The sequence below is a fragment of the Chrysemys picta genome, chromosome 2 (assembly GCF_011386835.1).
Source record: "Chrysemys picta bellii isolate R12L10 chromosome 2, ASM1138683v2, whole genome shotgun sequence".
Lineage (NCBI taxonomy): Eukaryota > Metazoa > Chordata > Testudines > Emydidae > Chrysemys > Chrysemys picta.
This window is the reverse complement of record NC_088792.1, coordinates 232,684,954-232,703,637: the sequence shown is the minus strand read 5'-3', so window position 1 is coordinate 232,703,637 and position 18,684 is coordinate 232,684,954. Positions and strand designations below refer to the sequence as shown.

The following is an 18,684-nucleotide window of genomic DNA, read 5'->3' as shown; positions in this document are numbered from 1 at the left end:
GTGCGCATTACCGGGGGGCATCTCTCTTCAGGGCAAACCACTCTCCTGGGCACTAGCCCAAGCAGCCCCCGCTCCCCGGAGCCCCTCCCAGGGGCAGCCGCCGCTGCCGCTAGACCCGCTCCGCCCAGGAGGCTGTCCCGGTGCGCCTGCGTGCGCTGCTCCGCTCAGTGTGTAGCGCCCGGCTCCAGGACTGCGCCGACCCGGGCCCAGCTGCTGCCCTCCCTGCCCCTTCCCCTGACGCAGCGCCCCGCCCTGAGGGGTGAGTAACAGCCTCTTTCTTCTTTATTAGTGGTACTGGGAGCCCTAATAGGATTCATCGACTCTCCTTCCTCTAGCTTCCCTCGTGCCGCGCTTCCCCCTCCTGGTATGTCTGAACGTGGTTGAGTAGGAGACATTGGGCAGGCACGCAAAATAGTATGTGGGAGTCGCTGAACATACAACACATGCAGATTGTAACTGGGAGCCACTCACCGCAGAGACATGCGAGCGTGTTATGCAAATGCAGATTATTGCACGGGAGTTGCTGCACATGCTAGCTACATGGAGATAGTGTGGGAGTCATTGAACGTGCTCTGTGTGTGTATATGCACGCATGCAGCTCACTGTGGGAACAGGCTGGAGATATGCTCGTTATTGTATGTGGATCATTGCACACGCTAAGTACATGGAAATTATTGCACGAGTTGTATGGCAGGGGCAGCTGCTGAGTTGAACTGATACCCTCCACCTCCTCACATTGAAAGGGAGAAAGTGTGGGTGTGGGGGGAGGGGGGGCATTTGTGTCTGTCTTCACTGGTTGCACAAAGCGGAGCTGAACAGAAAGACAAAAGGGGAGCTGACATATAAAGGACAGCATTTACTCTCCCAGATGGTGACACACAGAGACATATTTCACTAGCAGTACACTGATTACCATGTGTGTGCGCTATATATGAGTGTTTGCATGTATTCTGTATATGTATCGTAAGTCTATGCATATGCATGTAATCTGTGCATGCAGTCACAGTTGCATTAGCTCTTTGTGCCTGTGTAAGTACCAAGTGCATCTGTGTGTATTGTAAGGACCCTGTTTGCTTTTCAGTGTGCTGCATGTGTGCATCAGATGGGTGTCTAGAGAGAGTCGCGTTTCTGAATCTCTTTGTTTCCTGTGTCCTTTTCTTTTCCTTGTTTTGAGAAATACCGCTCACGATTTCCAAGTCTCCGTAAATTAGGAAGCTAGCCAGGCGAACTCAGTGTGGGATACAGACAGTCTGCAGTGTCCCTGATATTTGTAATTGAATATTTATTCCAGTGTGTTTATTTTTAGTACTGAAAATAAAGGAGTTGGTATGTTGACCTTTTGCTGATGCATTTGGCTGTAAATAACAGGATCTCTCTTTGAATGAGGCACATGGATATATATGTATATATGCATATTCATCTTATACAAATATCTGTACTTTTGTTTTCACAAATAACATAAACTCAGTGTGTTCAAATGTCTTGCAATTCTTCTATTTCAGTGGGAGCAATCCAGTAGGGGGTGGGAAATGGTTATAATTAGTTCCCTCAAAATAAAATGAATCTGAGTGAGTCATAATTGAGAAGTTAACTATGAGACCATTACAAGAGAGAAGGTTTAAATTGGACAGAGTCAAGGAAGTGGGTGTGGGGTGGGGGTGAGGGAGGTATACGATTGCTGGGGAAGGGTCTCAGACGTCATGCTCTTATTGTTCAGGAGCGGAGAGGGAGCTTGGCAACAGAGCCCTTCATGTCCTTTTCTAGCCTCAGGTCGGGGAGCTGCAGTTGGGAGCTAGTTCCGGGCAAAGCAGGACAAAAGCAGCTCGCTGACCTTCTGCTTGATCTCTCTGCATTACAGATTGGCAGATTTGCCATCAGGAGGTTTTAAACAGGATTCCGTGCCGACAGCCTCCCCGCTGCAGCCTGCGGATAGGAAGAGGCAAAGATGCAGATGACCAAGGGCTCTCCCTTGCCCAGGCTGGGCTGTACCTTGCACCCTGGCACTTTTTCATTGTTAAACATGGGGAATTAATCCACGTGGGAAATGTTCCAGCAGAAGGATAGAGGCACCGTCCAAGCTGTTCATAGCTCGGCTGCTAGGATGGCTCCCTAAGAAGCGCTAAGAAGGATGGAGCCACAAAGGACACCGCTAGACACGTGCTCTTATACTCTGATATGTGCCATGGTTAGTTGTGTGTTGGAGTTGGGGAAGTAAATCCACAGAGAATATGTTACACTTCCTTGGGTTTACATGATGAAATGGCAACGGAGGTTCTAACTGAACAATACAATGTGTCCGATGTTTGTTTGTTTTTTAACTTAACGCAAACCAGAGTTGCTGCCAGCATGGCGTTGCCGGCGATAAAGCAGCAGCATCCATTCTCCCCCAGAGAACAGCAGCCGGAGGATCAAGCGGAGAGCTTCAGGTCCAGAAGTTTGCCAGCTCTGAACAGGTCTGCTCCTCGGATTACCACAACACAAAGCACCCTCCTTGAGACAAAACGAAGTTTCTTGCGCAGTTTCCAAGAGAGGTCTGACCTGAGATGTGGCCTTGACACCGACAAATCAGCTCACAGTAACGGTGCTGCTGCTGCTGCTTCTGGGACTGTGTTTTCTTTCACAGCCTCCAGCTTTTCAGGGGTTGGGAGTTTCACTGAGAGGACAGACTGTAATAACTTTGCTGGCACAAGCAAAGGTGTTTCCCCAGCTTCCACGTTGCTAGCTCTCCCAGGTAGAAAGTGTCTCAGCGTGGTGTTGACAGATTCCCGTTTCTTCTTGGTGTGCATGTGCTTTCTGACCTTCATTCAGTCCTTAATGGTCTCTGGGTATCTGAGCAGTGTTATTACCACCATTGAGAGGAGGTACAGTTTGAAAAGCTCTGAGTCTGGGCTGCTGGTCAGCTGTTTTGATATTGGTAGTCTGGTGATCGTGGTGTTCATCAGTTACTTTGGGGGGCGTGGACGGAGGCCACTCTGGCTTGCTGTAGGTGGGTTTTTCATTGCTCTTGGGGCTGCACTTTTTTCTTTACCTCATTTCATCTCTCCACCATATCAGATCCAAGAATTGAACTCTTCCCTCTCTAACGAGGGCTTGTGCGTGACTGGCAATAATACCGCCAAAGACCATTTGGAGTCACCAGCCTGTGTCAAGGACTCAGGCGGAAATGATCACTCCCTCTATGTAGCTTTATTCATTTGTGCCCAAATTCTCATTGGTATGGGCTCCACACCCATCTATACCTTGGGACCAACCTACTTAGATGACAATGTCAAGAAAGAAAATGCATCACTGTACCTAGGTAAGGCATCTTAGTAAAAATAATGGTAAGCTTTTTAAAGGGACACCATTGGCTCAAAATCTAATCCTTTTCAAAACATGAATTAAAGTTAGTTCCAGGTATTATACCTGCCCTGAGTTTCCCTGCTACTTTTTGTAGTGTAATAGTGACGTTTTTTAGTGTATTTTTTCTCTCCCCTGCTGTATTGACCAATTCTCTTATATATAATCAGTTTTTGAGAAACCATGACACTGACTACACACACATGGTCTCAAATGTACAGCGGGTCTTTTTCTCTAATCTTTGTCAGTTATAGTAATTTTTGGGATTACAAATAACAATAGTCGGTAACAGTTTTTCAGAAATAAATGTTATTTTACAGTTTACAATGTTCCGTAAGAGATCTTTGATAGTAACGAAGCCTTGTATTTCAAAACTTCAGCTAACCTATCTTTACCATAGAGTCATAGCATTTTGTGGAAGAGCTGTCATATTTGAATAACATACTTTATTTTCCTAATATTTATTTATCCTTGTTTAGAAATGTGTTTTGGCACTCATCACTAAATCATCTGAAAACTTTACGTAATTTAAAAAACATTAATAAAATAATGGGAAATAATCAACCTCCATGGAAAGGTCACAAAATTAAACAACCCCCCCCCATCTCAACTGTTAAATTGATCCTTAAATCAATCAAAAACTTGACCAGAAATGCATGTCAGGCTGTGTCCTGAAGTTCTCCAACCTTAGATTTTGGTGGACAGCTGGTAGGGAGGTATTGGGTCACCCCCAGAGAACAACCAGCACCTGGCCTTTGCTAGTTTAATTCTGAGATAGCGAGAGTGACCCAAACCACTGAGCTATCCCTCCCCCCCCAGTGGATAGTAATTCCAATGATGGAAGACAGGTGATTGTTCAGATAACTGAGTCACAGACCAGTTAGGCTTTTAGAGATCATGACTAGCACTCCCAATGTGCTTATGGGGGAAGCAGTGCACTGGTTTTCAAGTTTACAGTAGTATTTTGTGTTATCCTGTATGAAATGAAACTTGCTTACATTGTACTGTATTATTTTAAAGGAAAGCAGAGGCTCTGTGAGGGATTGAGAGGACTACTAAATAGTTTTGGATGCTCATCATTACTGTTTTTGTAGAGTTGTTATTATTGACCTGAAGTTAAATTATTTTTCCTTCACGTTAACCTTCAAAGCAATAGTTCCATGGAAAATGGGCATTCATGAATGAAACATGCCTAATGAAGTGAGAAGGTATGCATGTAAGTACTGTATTCAGCAGAAATATTAGATAACATGGGGAAGGCCCCAGGATCACTATTTTTGTTCCTTTTGACCTATTCATCAGCAATTTGATTGTGCCCTGAACCATTTTTAAGCTAGTTCACTAGGCAGTGTCTTTACAAAACCCAAGGCATTTTGGGCAGTGCTGATTTTCAAAAAAGACCTAGTATGTTTTATCAGTCACAGATCATCATAGTGAAATATTGAGTAGACAACAGAGTACCTTTCCTTTCCCTCCTCCCCTCTGGTTAAGTGGTGTTGATGTGGAAATGCAAAGTAGCATGGAGTGAGCTTTCTTGGTGTTTGGAAGCGAGGTAAGCAATCAGGTCAGGATTAGTAACTATAGCTTGTAGTGGCAGAGAAAGGGATTTGAAACTTTCACGGAAAGGAGGGAGATTTCTGTGGCAAGCAAAAGAAGGACAGTCTTTGAGTCCTGGGTGAAGAGGGAAGCAAGATCAGGGTTCTGAAATTGTGTGTTAGTAGTGAAAGTTTTCTGCTTGCCCAAGTGCTCTGAGTGGAGGATATTGAAATAAAAGAAAATACAAAGAAAATCAAAGTTTTTTTTTTTGTTCTTTTTTAAATGGAGATATCCCATCTCCTAGAACTGGAAGGGACCTTGAAAGGTCATTGAGTCCAGCCCCATGCCTTCACTAGCAGGACCAAGTACAGATTTTGCCCCAGATCCCTAAGTGGCCCCCTCAAGGATTGAGCTCACAACCCTGGGTTTAGCAGGCCAATGCTCAAACCACTGAGCTATCTCTCTCTCTCTCCTCCCCTCCCCTTTTAAAAGACTGCCTTTTAAATTAACAAAGCAAAAGGGAGTTGGAGATGTATGAAGAAATGGATGTGAGCCTGGAGTTATGGGATTGATTTTGCTCTGACTTACCCTGACTGCAACATTATTGGCTTCAGATTCTTTGCTACGGATGCACAACTCATAAAAAGATGTTTTATTTAGATGCTTAAATTTGAATGTAGGTGCCTAACTTTAGGTACCCACATTTGAACAATTTAGCCAATGCATCCATCAGTATAGGGATTATGGGGAGAAAAATTTCAGTGAATACAATAAAAACACCTCTAAGATAGCTTTGCTGTTTTTTATATATATAAAAAAACACAGCTGTATATAGTCCAATATCTCAGGACTTACAAGGCTATAAGCAAGTGTTGTTTTCCATTGGAAATCTGGGTATTGCCTCTCTTCAACAGTGTAAAACTCTGGGATTGAGTAATATATTGGACTTTTAAAACTGCCACTTGTTCAGGACTGAATGTTGCACATTTGGGGCTTAGATCAGTGATATTATGTGGGTAAATGTGATATTATATTTCATCTTTTGGGAAAAAAGAAAACATTTATCGATTGATTTAAACAAATAAGGCTATTTGAGACTTGCTCAGAGGTTTGAACTCTTAGAAATCCTGATGATGAGATGGATTAATGGGCAGAAAGCAGGCAAGGTAGCTGATGGTGAAGAATAAATGCATTTATCAAATGGCTCTGTAATTTAGTCACATGGGTATTCCCCCCACATCTGTGGTATGTAATATTCAATTTTCAATTCAGTGAGGGGTCATGGGTGCTGAGAGATGTTCTGAAGAGAAAAAACAATGAGCTGATGCTTAGAAAAGTATATCTCAGTGAGGAGAGTGGGTTTTTTTAAATATCTTTCATATTTCAAAATATAAAGACATTGACATAGATAATTTAACTTGTACTCTTCTGAGTATTTTACTCAGAAAAATATTCTTAATTGAGACTTTTTGTTTACAACCATACAACTTTAAAAAAGTTCTGCAAAACCTTAGAGCTTAAAACCTCTTACAACCCTTTAAGGCTCACCCATTTTTACATTAATTGTAATTTTGTAAAGCCCCTGAAGATCACTAATCCTGATTCTACGAAAACTCACCTTATGTGGCTGTGGAAGCTATTTTATTTATTTTCTAAATTAATCCAGCTCACGGGTTGAGTGGCAATAGCATATCCTCTTAAGCGTAGGCATGCAAGCTCGGGGTGGACAGCTGTTTTAACATTCCTGGCTGGAAGTCCTGCTCTCAGAAAACACATTTGATGCTTATACATAGTCTCTTGGCTGCCTACACTTCAGCCCATCTGTCAGGATGGCACTGTGCCAATTTACAAGGCGGTATGTCATTTTTATTAAGACAAAGGTGCAAAGCAGTGATGTGTGTACTTGGGCAGTTTGCACAGTGCTGTAAATACTCTTTTCTTTCATTTTTTTTTAAAAAGTTTATTTTCTGTAACAGCAATGCTGCATTGATTCCACATGCTCCTTTACACCTGTTGACCCTTTTGTGCCAACATATGAATAGTGAGAAAGTGTAAGATGTGAAATTTGGAGGCCTTGATGTCTTTGAAAAAGCCACTGTCATGGCAGGCACCTGAGAAATAGAAGAAGAATCAAAGCAGCAGAATCCAAGACAGAAGCAGGCAATCACTGGGTTATTTGTATTCAGGTTTCAGAGTGGTAGCCATGTTAGTCTGTATCAGCAAAAACAACGAGGAGTCCTTGTGGCACTTTAGAGACTAACAAATTTATTTGGGCATAAGCAAATTCAGTACTCTATTCTCTTCCTTGTAGGTTTTGTTACTATGAGACATGTCTGCTTTCAATGGTCTGATGTATGCAAATTATCCAGTAGTGGCCAATTTCTATTCGCATTTATATCAATGGCAAACTCCCATAGATCTCAATGGGAACTGGATTGGATCTTAACTTCTTTTTTTCTTCTTTTTTGTGTGTGTGTACTCTTGGCACAGTTCCTGCAAACTGACAAATTCTAAAACTGACTTACACCTTGAGTAATTCTAATGATCCAGTGAAGGAGTACTTGGATGGCTTAACGAACCATGATTTGTGCACGCACTTGTGGCTCTTGATTATAATTTATCGCCTGAAAAGATGAGATCTTGAGCATTTGATGGGGAGAGTGTTATTAGGCACTTCAGTTGTAGAATAACTTTTGTAAAGCAGGCAACACACTATATAAAAAGAAATTGCTCATTTACACATTAAAGTATATAATATATTTACTTTGTGAGTTTCTGTATGTGTGGAAAGCTATTTTCAGTTTTTATTAAAAAAGCATTACATTAACACAGTATTTTGATAGAAGTTAAGGTTCTTTACTAAAATGACTACAGAATGAATTAGCCTTTGTATGAGACATATTACATTTTTAGATTCCAGAATGTTTTAGACGGATTATGATGGAGTACGAGGAAAAATGCATAGAACAGTTTAATTTTAGTATAGGGTAACCTCAGTTTTCAGAACATAATTACTGTTTCTGCAAGGATAAAGCGTTATGGGTGACTATCTGGAAAACTGGATAAAGCCTGTGTAAATGCACTTGATACAGATAGCTGGGATGGGAGCCAAAAGAACTTATCCTTTCCCAAGCTGTAGGAAAATAATATCTGACTGATTTAAAAAAAAGTTTGACTCCTGCCTTAGTTTCATAATGAATCTCTGGATTCACAATGTCAGCTAGGCCATCTTAATACTCTCATTTTACTTTGAAATCTTTGACCTATCAGTGTTTCATAGTTAACTATTGTGTGTGCCCATCATATATTTTTCATTAAATGCGTAAAAGTACTCTCCGTAAGATCTCTAGTTATATTTGCAAGCAGATTCATTTCCACGGGTACAGGAAAAGAGTGCAAATAGCTGCACCTGCACCAGCACCAGCACTGCCCTGCCCCTCTAATAGTTCAACTGGTGGAGGGCAGCTGTAAATCGAATCTGGGCTTCAGTGGACCAATCCACTGTTAGAAGCTCCCCAGGATAAGTGCTGAATCAGCACATCTCTTGAATGGCCTGATTCTGCTCCACTCACGTTTGAGCCTATGCCATCAGAGTTCAGGCAGCTTATGCCACTAGAGGATGGGATCTGGAGCTTGGCATTTGGCCCTTTATGTGCTGCTATTTATTTATTTATTTGTATTACCATAGCTTATATGAACCCTAGTTATGGACCAGGAGCCCATTGTGCTAGATGCTGTACAAACACATAACAAAGAGACAGTCCCCCGTCTCCCACCCAAGGAGCTTACAATCTAATAAGACAACTGACAACAGATGGATATAGACAGATGGGTGAGTTCAAGGAAACGAGACAATATTGGTCAGCATGACAAGCAGTGGTCTCTGCATGCCAGCAGCTTAGCTGTTGTCGAGTTTTTTGTAGGCATCACGGCAAAGAAGGGTTTTGAGGAGGGATTTGAAGGTGGATAATGAGGTAGCTTTGTGGGAGGCACCTCCCAAATGTGTAGGGAAGCATGGGAGAAAGCACAAAAGTGCTTGTTTGAAAATTTTAACTAGTGGACAGTGGGGACTGACATGGTGCCTGATCAGAGGTGAGCATCGGCAGCTCAGTAGTGAATGAGAGATGATAGGTACTGTACTGTGGGGAGAGGCTGAGAAAGGCCTTGAAAGTGAATATGAGAAGCTTGTGTTTGATGCAATAGAGAAGAGGAACTAGTGGAGGGATTCAAAGAGAGGGTGATGTGGTCAAAGCAGCGGTCTAGGCAAATCATTTTAGCAGCAGCATTCTGAATGGGTATGAGCGGGGTAAGATTGCATTTGTCATGTCCAGAGAGAAGTGTGTGAAGTAATGGAGGTGTGAGGTGATGAGAGTTTAGGTGAGAGTTTTAGCTGTGTGGATTTGTAAGGCAGTATCTTAAAGATGTTATGCAGAATAAATCAGCAAGATTTAGATGCAGTGTGGATGTGAGGACCTAGAGCAGGGGTCTCAAACACACGGCCAACCTGCGGAGTTATTTCCTGTGGCCTGCCAAGCTCCCCTCCCCGCCCTTCCCCCTCCCTGAGCACGCTGCATGCCCGTTCCTCCACCTACCTCCCAGAGCTTCCCACCACCAAACAGCACTTAGGACTTTCCAGGAAGGAGAGGGGGGAGGAGCGGGGACGTGGCGCCGCTCAGGAGAGGAGGCGGGGAAGAGGCGGAGCCAGGGCAGGGATTTGGGGAAGGGGTTGGAATAGGGGCAGGGAGGGGGCCAAGTTGGGGCTGGGATTTGGGGGAAGGGGTTGGAATGGGGGCGGGGGAGGGGTGGGAAGAAGTGGGGCAGGGGCGAGGCCTCATGGAAGGGGTGGAGTGGGGTTTTTTGCAGGCACAAATCAACACAGCTTCCCATTACAACACACTTTTGCTCACCCTCACTCATACTTAGCCACTCAAGTTTATGGTAAGTGGCAAGTCCTTTGCTAGTAAGCATATATTGGGCTACTGTGAAAACGCAATAAAAGTCAGTAGAAAAATCACTGTAAGATGCTATACAATTTAAGGGTGTAGAAAAAAGGTATATACACCTCTACTTCAATATAACGCTGTCCTTGGGAGCCAAATAATCTTACCGTGTTATAGGTGAAACCGCGTTATATCGAACTTGCTTTGATCCACCGGAGTGCGCAGCCCCGCCATCCCCAGAGCACTCCTTTACCGCGTTATATCCGAATTCGTGTTAAATCGGGTCGCATTATATCGGGGTAGAGGTGTATTATATGAGAAACAGTACATGACCCTGTAATTAAAAGATTACATAACACATAGTCTCAAAGGGGCAGAGAAAAAGTTGTGTGTGCAACCCTACTTTTGGCACGTGTGCTTAACTATGCAGTCTTAACATTCTCTTAGTGTAGTTTTTTTGTATGGAATGTGGTACAATTTGCAAGCAACACTGAGACTGGTTTCGTCTCAGGATATCGAACCTAATATTGATGCTCTGGTTGATGCAAAACGCTGCCAGCTAAGTGGCCAAAAATGAAATGACTGTCAAAATTAGCACTGACTTTTCGCCTTACAGTTTTAAAAAAGTTAATACAGTACATTGACTTTTAATGGCACACTATATTACTCTTCATTTTTTTTCTTTTTTGACTATACTTTTGTATCATTCTATGAAAAGGTTTCAGTGATGCGGCCCTCAGGCCAATGTACTAGTCCTCATGTAGCCCTCGTGGTGATTTGAGTTTGAGATCCCTGACCTAGAGGGAGTTTGCTGTGGTTCCTGAGAATCTTAAAGAGACCAGATCACCATTATCATTGCACAAGGTGGACAGTGCTCAGTCAATGAGACAGCTGTTCAGTATTTCTTGTTATCCTCACCATTCAGTGTGTGACACTATACTTCATTCGCTGAACACCATTTTTCTAAACCTTGCTTTGAATACAGAATTATTGATTTCCTAGGGATTTTAATAGCACTTATCACTGTAGTATCTGAGCCTCACAAACCTTAATAAAGTTATTTTTGCAACATTTCTGTGAGGCAGGGAGGGATTTCACATGCTGGAAATGAAGGCATAAGGAGATTAAGGCAATAACTTGGAAAAGTGCCCACCAATTTTGGGTGTCTCAATGATTTGGGTGCCTAATTTAACAACCCTATGACCTGAACTTTCAAAGCACCTAGCATGTTTATGGCAAGTTTGATGTTCATTCACAATCAAATGAAGTAGGAGGTGCTACATACAACAGCCTTACTTACTACACAATTCTGATTTATTCCTTGAAACCATCTTTCTTGTGGACTGAATGTTGCAGGGGTTCTGTTGGAAAAAAAAAAAAAAGTATGTGCTCATGTAATTAACGATTGTATCATAATGCATGTGTACAAGAAACCAAATTAAGTTTGCATGGGCAGCTCTAATTCTGACATTTTTTGACTTCTGAGTGCTTGATTTCACAACCTGAGTAATGTTATTTTAACCTGATTTTTTTTAATGTAAATTCCTAGGTTAAAAAATAAAACAATTCTACAGTGTACAACTTTGTCTCCCCTCCCTACGTCCCTACAGACCAGGGGTGGCCAACCTGAGCCTGAGAAGGAGCCAGAATTTACCAATGTACTTTGCCAAAGAGCTATAGTAATACATTAGGAACCCCCCCACCATCAGCTCCCCTCCTCCTCTCAGCACCTCCTGCCCACCGGCAGCTCCGCCGATGAGCGCCTCCCCGCACCTCCCAATCAGCTGTTTTGTGGTGTGCAAGAGGCGGTGTGTGTGTGTGTGTGTGTGTGTGTGTGTGTGAGGGAAGGGGTTGAGTGCGGGCAGGACCTGTGCAGAGCCAGGGGTTGAGCAGTGAGTACCCCCTGGCACATTGGAAAGTTGGCACCTGTAGTGCCAGCCCTGGAGTCAGTGCCCATACAAGGAGCCGCATATTAACTTCTGAAGAGACGCATGTGGCTCTGGAGCCACAGGTTGGCCACCCCTGATATAGACCCTCAGCAGTGTAGCACAGACCTCTACCAAAATGATCTAAAGGGGTAACATCAAAGCTGGCAGCAGGCTGTTATCCTCTATGGACCACCCACTGGAGGGCGATATGTAATGCACTGAAATAGAGGGCTACATATGCAGGAGTAGCCCCGTTTTACAGAGACCATCACTGAGTACTTAGGCCCACTGCCTCCCAGAAAGACTCTACAAAATCTAACTGTCTGGAGACTTGGGTTTGCTCTACTGGAGAGTTGGGTTCTGTTCCCAGCATGTGCAGCCTCTCTGGGGTATTCAGTAGTAAGGGTTGTGAATACACAGAGTAATTAATGTTAATCATGAGATGTAAGATTTGTATTCATGACCCTCTGCTTCCTAGACCAGTGCAAATTCTTAAGCAAAAGGGCTTTTGTTAAGAATAGCTATCCAATTTGTTTAGTCCCACCTGAAGGTTTAGTTATATAGTATGTGGTACTCAGCTGTGGGACATTGGGTGGTGCATATATACAGGGCTGTCCTTAGGCATATGCAGCATTTGCGGCTGCGTAGGGCACCAGAAAATTTGGGGCACCACAGAGACCAGGGATGGCCTTTTTGGGGTGGGTGGCCGGGGTGGGTGCCCAGGGTGGCCCGCCAAAGACGGGGCTGTGCGCTGGCCAGGCCCAATGCTCCATGCGCACCGCAGCCAGGTGACCGTGGTGCTAGTTCCTCTTCGGTCCAGCCCCTCCCCCTGGCTGCTCTCAGCTGGCCGGCCCAGGGCTCCCTTCTCCCCCCGCCCGCCTGCCCACTTGCTCCTCTGGGCCAGCCGCCCGCCAGCTGAGGGCTCCTGCCAGTGACGGGGGCAGGGAGGAGCTCTCAGTCACTGAGGCTCCGCTCAGGCCCCACCTCCTCCCCCCCAGAGGCTCGTACCACTTAGTGGGGGGAAAGAGGGAGGCTCAGCGGCAGGCCCGGGAGTTTCCGGTTGCTGTGCTGCCGCACGCCGCGGACAGCTGGGCTTCTCTGTGGCACGGCCCCGCCTCCTCCCTGTGCTCTGGCGCCCCTGCCGGGCCTGGGGCAGCACTGATAGGAGGGTGCTGCACATACAGCTCCTCTGCCCGGTACGCCTGCCTTGGCCCCGCCATTATTTGAATGCGGAGGCCGGGGAGTGTGGGCAGGGCTGTCCTTAGGCATACGCAGCTGCGTAGAGCACCAGAAAATTTGGGGCACCTCCGGAAGCAGGGATGGCTTTTTTGGGGTGGGCGGATTCTTTCCCTTCTGAATCATTAAGTTGTCCTCTACATAATATAACAGTCTTTTGGATGATCCATAGCTGTATTTGTTACTCAGTCAATATCTTGGTAGTTATGAGTAAAATATTTGGTTATTTCTTACACCTCATTAGTTGGCCCCAACATTTGTCATTCACTCTAGGCAACACATATCCACTTTGTTGATAATTCATTTAATCTTTACCTAGTGTTTCTGACAGATAGTGCCTCCCTCTACTTCTTCTTTCCTTTGTGTGTCTCTCCTGTAGCTCGTACTCATCAGTGTCCACATCCCATTTATGGAAAGCATCTTACCGAGTTTCAGCTAAACCCATTCAGTCATACTCTTAGTTATTATTACTTCTGGCTCCTCTTGTAATTTCCCATATACCTCACACCTGTGTAAAGGCGCTTAAGTTCACCTCTTCCAAAAATTCCCTGTTTGTTTCAGAGCACTTTAGTCTTTATTATTTGTACTGGAAATACATGTCATATTTTTTGGGGTGTGTGGGAGGGATTTAAATAGCCAGGAAGGTAGAAGGAGAGCTATCTTAAAGCCTCCCTGTTTTGAACCCAGGAAGTTTAATTACATATAATATAATCCAAACATAGAGAAAGCTCTTTGGCTAGATTGTGAGTTCCCTGGGGCAGGGACAGTTCTTTTATTTCTTGTTTGTTCAGAACTTAGCACTATGGAGCCCTGACTGTTGATTGGGGCCCTAGGCACTACTGTATTAATAAATAATATTCTGGAATGCATTCTAATACTTACTGTTCTAACATTAAAAATCTCTTCTCTCTACATTATAGCACATCTGTTAGTGGGGATCCAGCATCCATTGTCTTCTACTAGCTTAATTTTCATTTCACGTTTGAAGTGGGCTCACCAAAGCAAAAGCAGGGATCCCCTGCTAGCTTCAGAACTAGGGTTGCCAACTTTCTGACTGCAGAAAATGGAACATCCTTGCCATGCCCCTGCCCTGCCACTTCTCTGAGGCCCCACCCCCATTCACTCTATCCCCCCTCCCTCTTTTACTTGCTCTCCCCCACCCTCACTCATTTTTGCTGGGGCAGGGGGTTGGGGTTCCTGAGGGGGTGAGGGCTCCAGCTGGGGCTGTGGGCTCTGGGATGGGGACGAAGATGAGGAGTTTGAGGTGCGGGGGCGTTGGGGAGGGGGCTCAGGGCTGGGGCAGGGGGTTGGGTGCGGGGGCGTTGAGGGCTCTGGCTTGGGGTGCAGGTTCTGGTCTGGGGCCAGGGCTGAGGGGTTTGGGATACAGGAGGGGGCTCGGGCCAAGGGATTCGGAGTGCAGGAGGGAGTGCCGGGTGCGGGCTCTGAGAAAGAGTTTGGGTGCCGGGGGGGGGGGGGGGGGGCTCAGGGCTGGGGCAGGGGGTTGGGGTATGGGAGGGGGTTCAGAATACAGGCTCTGGGCAGTGCTTACTTCAGGCGGCTCCCGGAAGCGGCCAGCATGTCCCTGCGGCCATTAGGCGCAGGGGCTGCCAGGGAGGCTCCGCACACTGCCCTTGCCTGCAGGCGCTGCCTCTGCAGCTCCCATTGGTTGCACTTCCCGGCCAATGGGAGCTGCGGAGCTGGTGCTTGGGGTGAGGGCAGCTCGCAGAGCCTCCCTGGCTGCCCCTGTGCTTAGGGGCCCCAGGGACGTGCTGGCCGCTTCCGGGGTCTGCGGGGAGCCAGGACAGGCAGGGAGCCTATCTTAGCCCTGCTGTTCCCCCAACTGGACTTTTAATGGCCTGGTCAGCGGTGCTGACCGGAGCTGCCAGGGTCCCTTTTCGACTGGGCATTTGCCTATTCACAACTGGTGGTTGGATCCAGACTGGGTGGTTTATGAGCGCTCATACCTGCAAATTAAAGTTTCAAGGAGTAAGTCTTGTATGTAGCCAGGAATAATGCCACCAAGGACTTTAAAAAACAGTAGTGGCAAAGTAAAGCTAATACTCGCTATTTTATGGACATTCAATGTAAAAAAATGGAGAACCAGTATACTGGTTAGTTTTGATCTAGAACAGGGGTCGGCAACCTTTCAAAAGTGGTGTGCCGAGTCTTCATTTATTCACTTTAATTTAAGGTTTCTCATGCCAGTAATACATTTTTAACCTTTTTAGAAGGTCTCTTTCTATAAGTCTATAATATATAACTAAATTATTGTTGTATGTAAAGTAAATAAGGTTTCAAAATGTTTAAGAAGTTTAATTTAAAATTAAATTAAAATGCAGAGCCCCACAGACTGGTGAGCAGGACTGGGCAGTGTGAGTACCACTGAAAATCAGCTCGCATGCCACCTACCCCTGATCTAGAATGAGCTTGGGGAACTTGGTTTTATCTGGGCATTATCATTATTCCTTCTCTTTTTAGATCTGATCAACTTCTCTTTCACCCTATTTCTGTTTATATTAATATTTGAAAACTGGAGCTCCACGCAAGTCAGTTTGTGAGGTACATTAGTGTAGCTGAGATAGAGGAGATGGTGAAATAACTCTCAAGGGAACGGGGGTGGTTGCTAAACTGATACACTCTAGTGGAATAGTGTAAGCAAGGCCTCATTTCTATGTAAGAGAATGGTAGATTGGAAACCCACTATATATATTATCAGACATTTGATGCAAGTTATGCTCTCTCTATGTATATTTAAAGAGGAATGGTTAAAATAGCCACACATTTATTTTCTATAAATAAGTTTTATTAAATATAAGACAAATCAAAAGACTTACTGTTAAAAAAAATGCTTTTGTTCCATTGAGACTTCCCTTGCTGTGCATTGAACTCTTGCAGCAGCACATGAAAACGTGAATGTGAAATTCATTAGTGACTGATGTTAAGCTAGTCTACATTCAGTGTTCAGCCTGAGAACGATGGAAAAGGCAAACAAACAAAATGAAAGGTAAATTAGATTTTTAGACCACACTGTGGTCTCTTTACATTGCTCTGGTGGCATAAAGGCATAGGAATCCAGGGAGATTGCCCCTTTGGGAAATCTCCTTGACATGTGGGGTGGGGGACAGGGAAAACACATTTCCTCCCTCCTCATCCCCCACCATGAACACATGTCAAGGGGACACATTTCCTCCCACCAGTACAGGGCTGGAGGAACAGTCTTGTATTAACCTCCTGTGTAGCCCCTGGCATAGGGGCCTGGCCAGAGCACAGTGCCCTCAGCTGTTCTGCATTAGTGGAGTAGCCTACTGGTGACCAGTAAGGTTAAGTTAACTCAGAGGAGCCCGCGGGGTGCTCTAAATTGCGTTGGAGGTCAGGGAGGCCCCTGGCAGGGCTCAGAATTTAGAAGGTACAAAGGTGAATCAAACCCGTCTCTGCCCTGCCCTCTCCCCCTTTTTTTCTGCACCTCCTGAGCTACAGTGCTGAGATTTGGGGCCATAAAATCCTCTCTGTTTCCATAATTTAATTTACTAGCATCACAGGTAAGGAAAATATTTTTTTTAAATAGGATTTTTAAAATGATTGTGTCTTTCAGTTTGTTAGTTCCAGGCAATGAAATGCAAGTTTAATAGTGAATTTAAGCTGTTTGTGGTGAAAAAAAGTTCAGTAGTAGTTTATAACCCTCCTATTTCCAAACATAACATCATTTCTACTAGTGTAATGAAATATTAAGGACTGTAGATTCTGTGCACCTGATGAGCAGTTCATATAGGCTTGATTTAATGCAGCTGTCTTGCAAAAGGATCAATGAGGGTATCCCTTGGGAAATTTATTCTCTGGGGGGAATATAGATAATATTTGATATTTTTTTCAGTCTTCAATATATTGGCTTAAAATAGGAACTTCAGAAAGTGAAATTCTAGAAGTCAGAAATGTCTTTATTTCAGTAATAATGTTAATAGTGATGAAGTAATTGAAGGCAATAAATGACTTTGAGGTTGGCTGAAGCAAAGCTCTGATATTTTATAATCACAAAAGTTATTTATTGCACCTAGAATCCAGTACCATAAACAGTATTTCTGTTATATAACAAGATTAGAAAAGACAAGACATCATAACAACAGCCGTGATGCGCTTTATTTTCCCAGACTTGTCATCAAGATCTCGTTGATGACATAACTCAAGGACTGGGTTGTGCTCAGCCACCACTGATGGAGGGAGAGGGCACAGGGAACCTTGCTTCCTCTCAGAGGTGCCAGACGCAAGAGGAGTGTCCGTGCCGCTGGCTAGCCTGTGTATAGAGAGTACTGAAGAGGCAGAGGGAAGTAGTGAGGCCTTGGCTGTGCCTTTTTTCTTCACTAGTCATGGGAATTGGGTGGCCATGGAGATGAGGGGAGTGTATGCTGCTCCCCCTTTAAGGTTGGTGAAACTTTTGTGCTCTGCAGGAGGCAGCGTGAGGCATGATATTTTCTTGAGGTTGTACTGCCTTGGTAGAACTACTCACTCTACAGTGCGTTACTGAGGCTTAATGCCACAATTCAGTCCTTGTTGAATAATTATTCAATAGCAGAGCTAAAAAAGGAGTAGCCTAGAGCATGTAACCATGTTCTAAAATTGGCACCTGCACTAACTGGCACCTGCACTTACCTGGATCTCTGAGGGCTCCATATTGCTCTGGGATCCGTCATCGGCTTCAATGACTGAATACTTTCATGGAGTGGTAATTATGTTATTTTACAGAGGTGTTGCTGCTCTGCGTGTGCTCTCTTGACTGCAGGACTGTAGGGGGAGAATTTTTGTATTTCTATTTTGGCATTAATACCCACACACCCTCTTGAATTCCAGACAACAACAACTAAGAATCCATCTTGGCTGCCCTTCTCCCCCCTTCCTCAGGTTTAGTTTCCCGCCCTTTCTACTGAAAGGCGGGCAACCATGTGACGTGATCTGCCCAGTAACAACAGGGCATATAAGGGTTAGCACGTCAGAGGGAAGCTGCTGCCCATCTGAGTGGCAGAGTGCTGGACCACAGCAGTGTGTTCTACTCAGGTGCATAAGACAGAGCACCGCGCCTTAGGGTTGTGGGAGGGTTTAACACACTTGCATGCAAGGGTGAGGTGCTAGCTGCCACCCTCTCATCTGGATCTTACTTGCACCCACGACGCTGCAGGGACGGGAGGAAGAAGACTCGCCAGCATCAAGCAGAGTTACTACCTACCTGTTGCCTGAGGTCCACTCCTCACCCTGATGAGTCACCTGGTTGGTTCCGGACCCAATCTGAGTTGTGAGGTCGAGGTTTCAGACACAAGCTGCAAGAAATGGTAGAGACCTTTTAAGTCCTCCATGCCCCTCACCTGGGATCTGTCTTGGGAAGGGAGTAAACCAGAGGTGGGCAAACTTTTTGGCCTGAGGGACACATCCAGCCTGTGGGACCATCCTGCCCGGCCCTTGGGCTCCCGGCCGGGGAGGCTAGACCCTGGCCCCTCCCCAGCTGTCCCCCCTCCCCGGCAGCCTCAGCTTGCCGTGCCGCTAATGCTCTGGGTGGCAGGGCTGCGAGCTCCTGCTTGGCAGCGCGACTGTGAGAGCCACCGGCCTGCCCTGGTGCTCTAGACAGCGCAGCAGCGTGGCTGGCTCTGGCCGGGCGGCGTGGCTGCCAGTCCTGGTGCTTTGTGAACCCTTTTTGGTCACTGTCAGTATAATTATAGTGT

At 45.2% G+C, this 18,684-nt stretch overlaps 1 protein-coding gene across 2 annotated transcripts in view; it reads left to right on the top strand.

The window, feature by feature from the left end:
• The first annotated feature begins 125 nt into the window (after positions 1-125).
• SLCO5A1 (solute carrier organic anion transporter family member 5A1) overlaps positions 126-18,684 on the top strand; it is a 128,829-nt gene continuing 110,270 nt past the window's right edge. The window contains exons 1-2 of one of the 2 annotated variants that reach the window (XM_005309787.3): positions 126-259; positions 1,859-3,298. In XM_005309787.3, the coding sequence (XP_005309844.2) occupies positions 2,260-3,298 (1,039 nt within the window). In that variant the 5' untranslated portion in view covers positions 126-259; positions 1,859-2,259. Of the gene's footprint in view, positions 365-1,858; positions 3,299-18,684 lie in introns of both variants that reach the window. The other variant, XM_024102819.3, reaches the window with a different exon arrangement.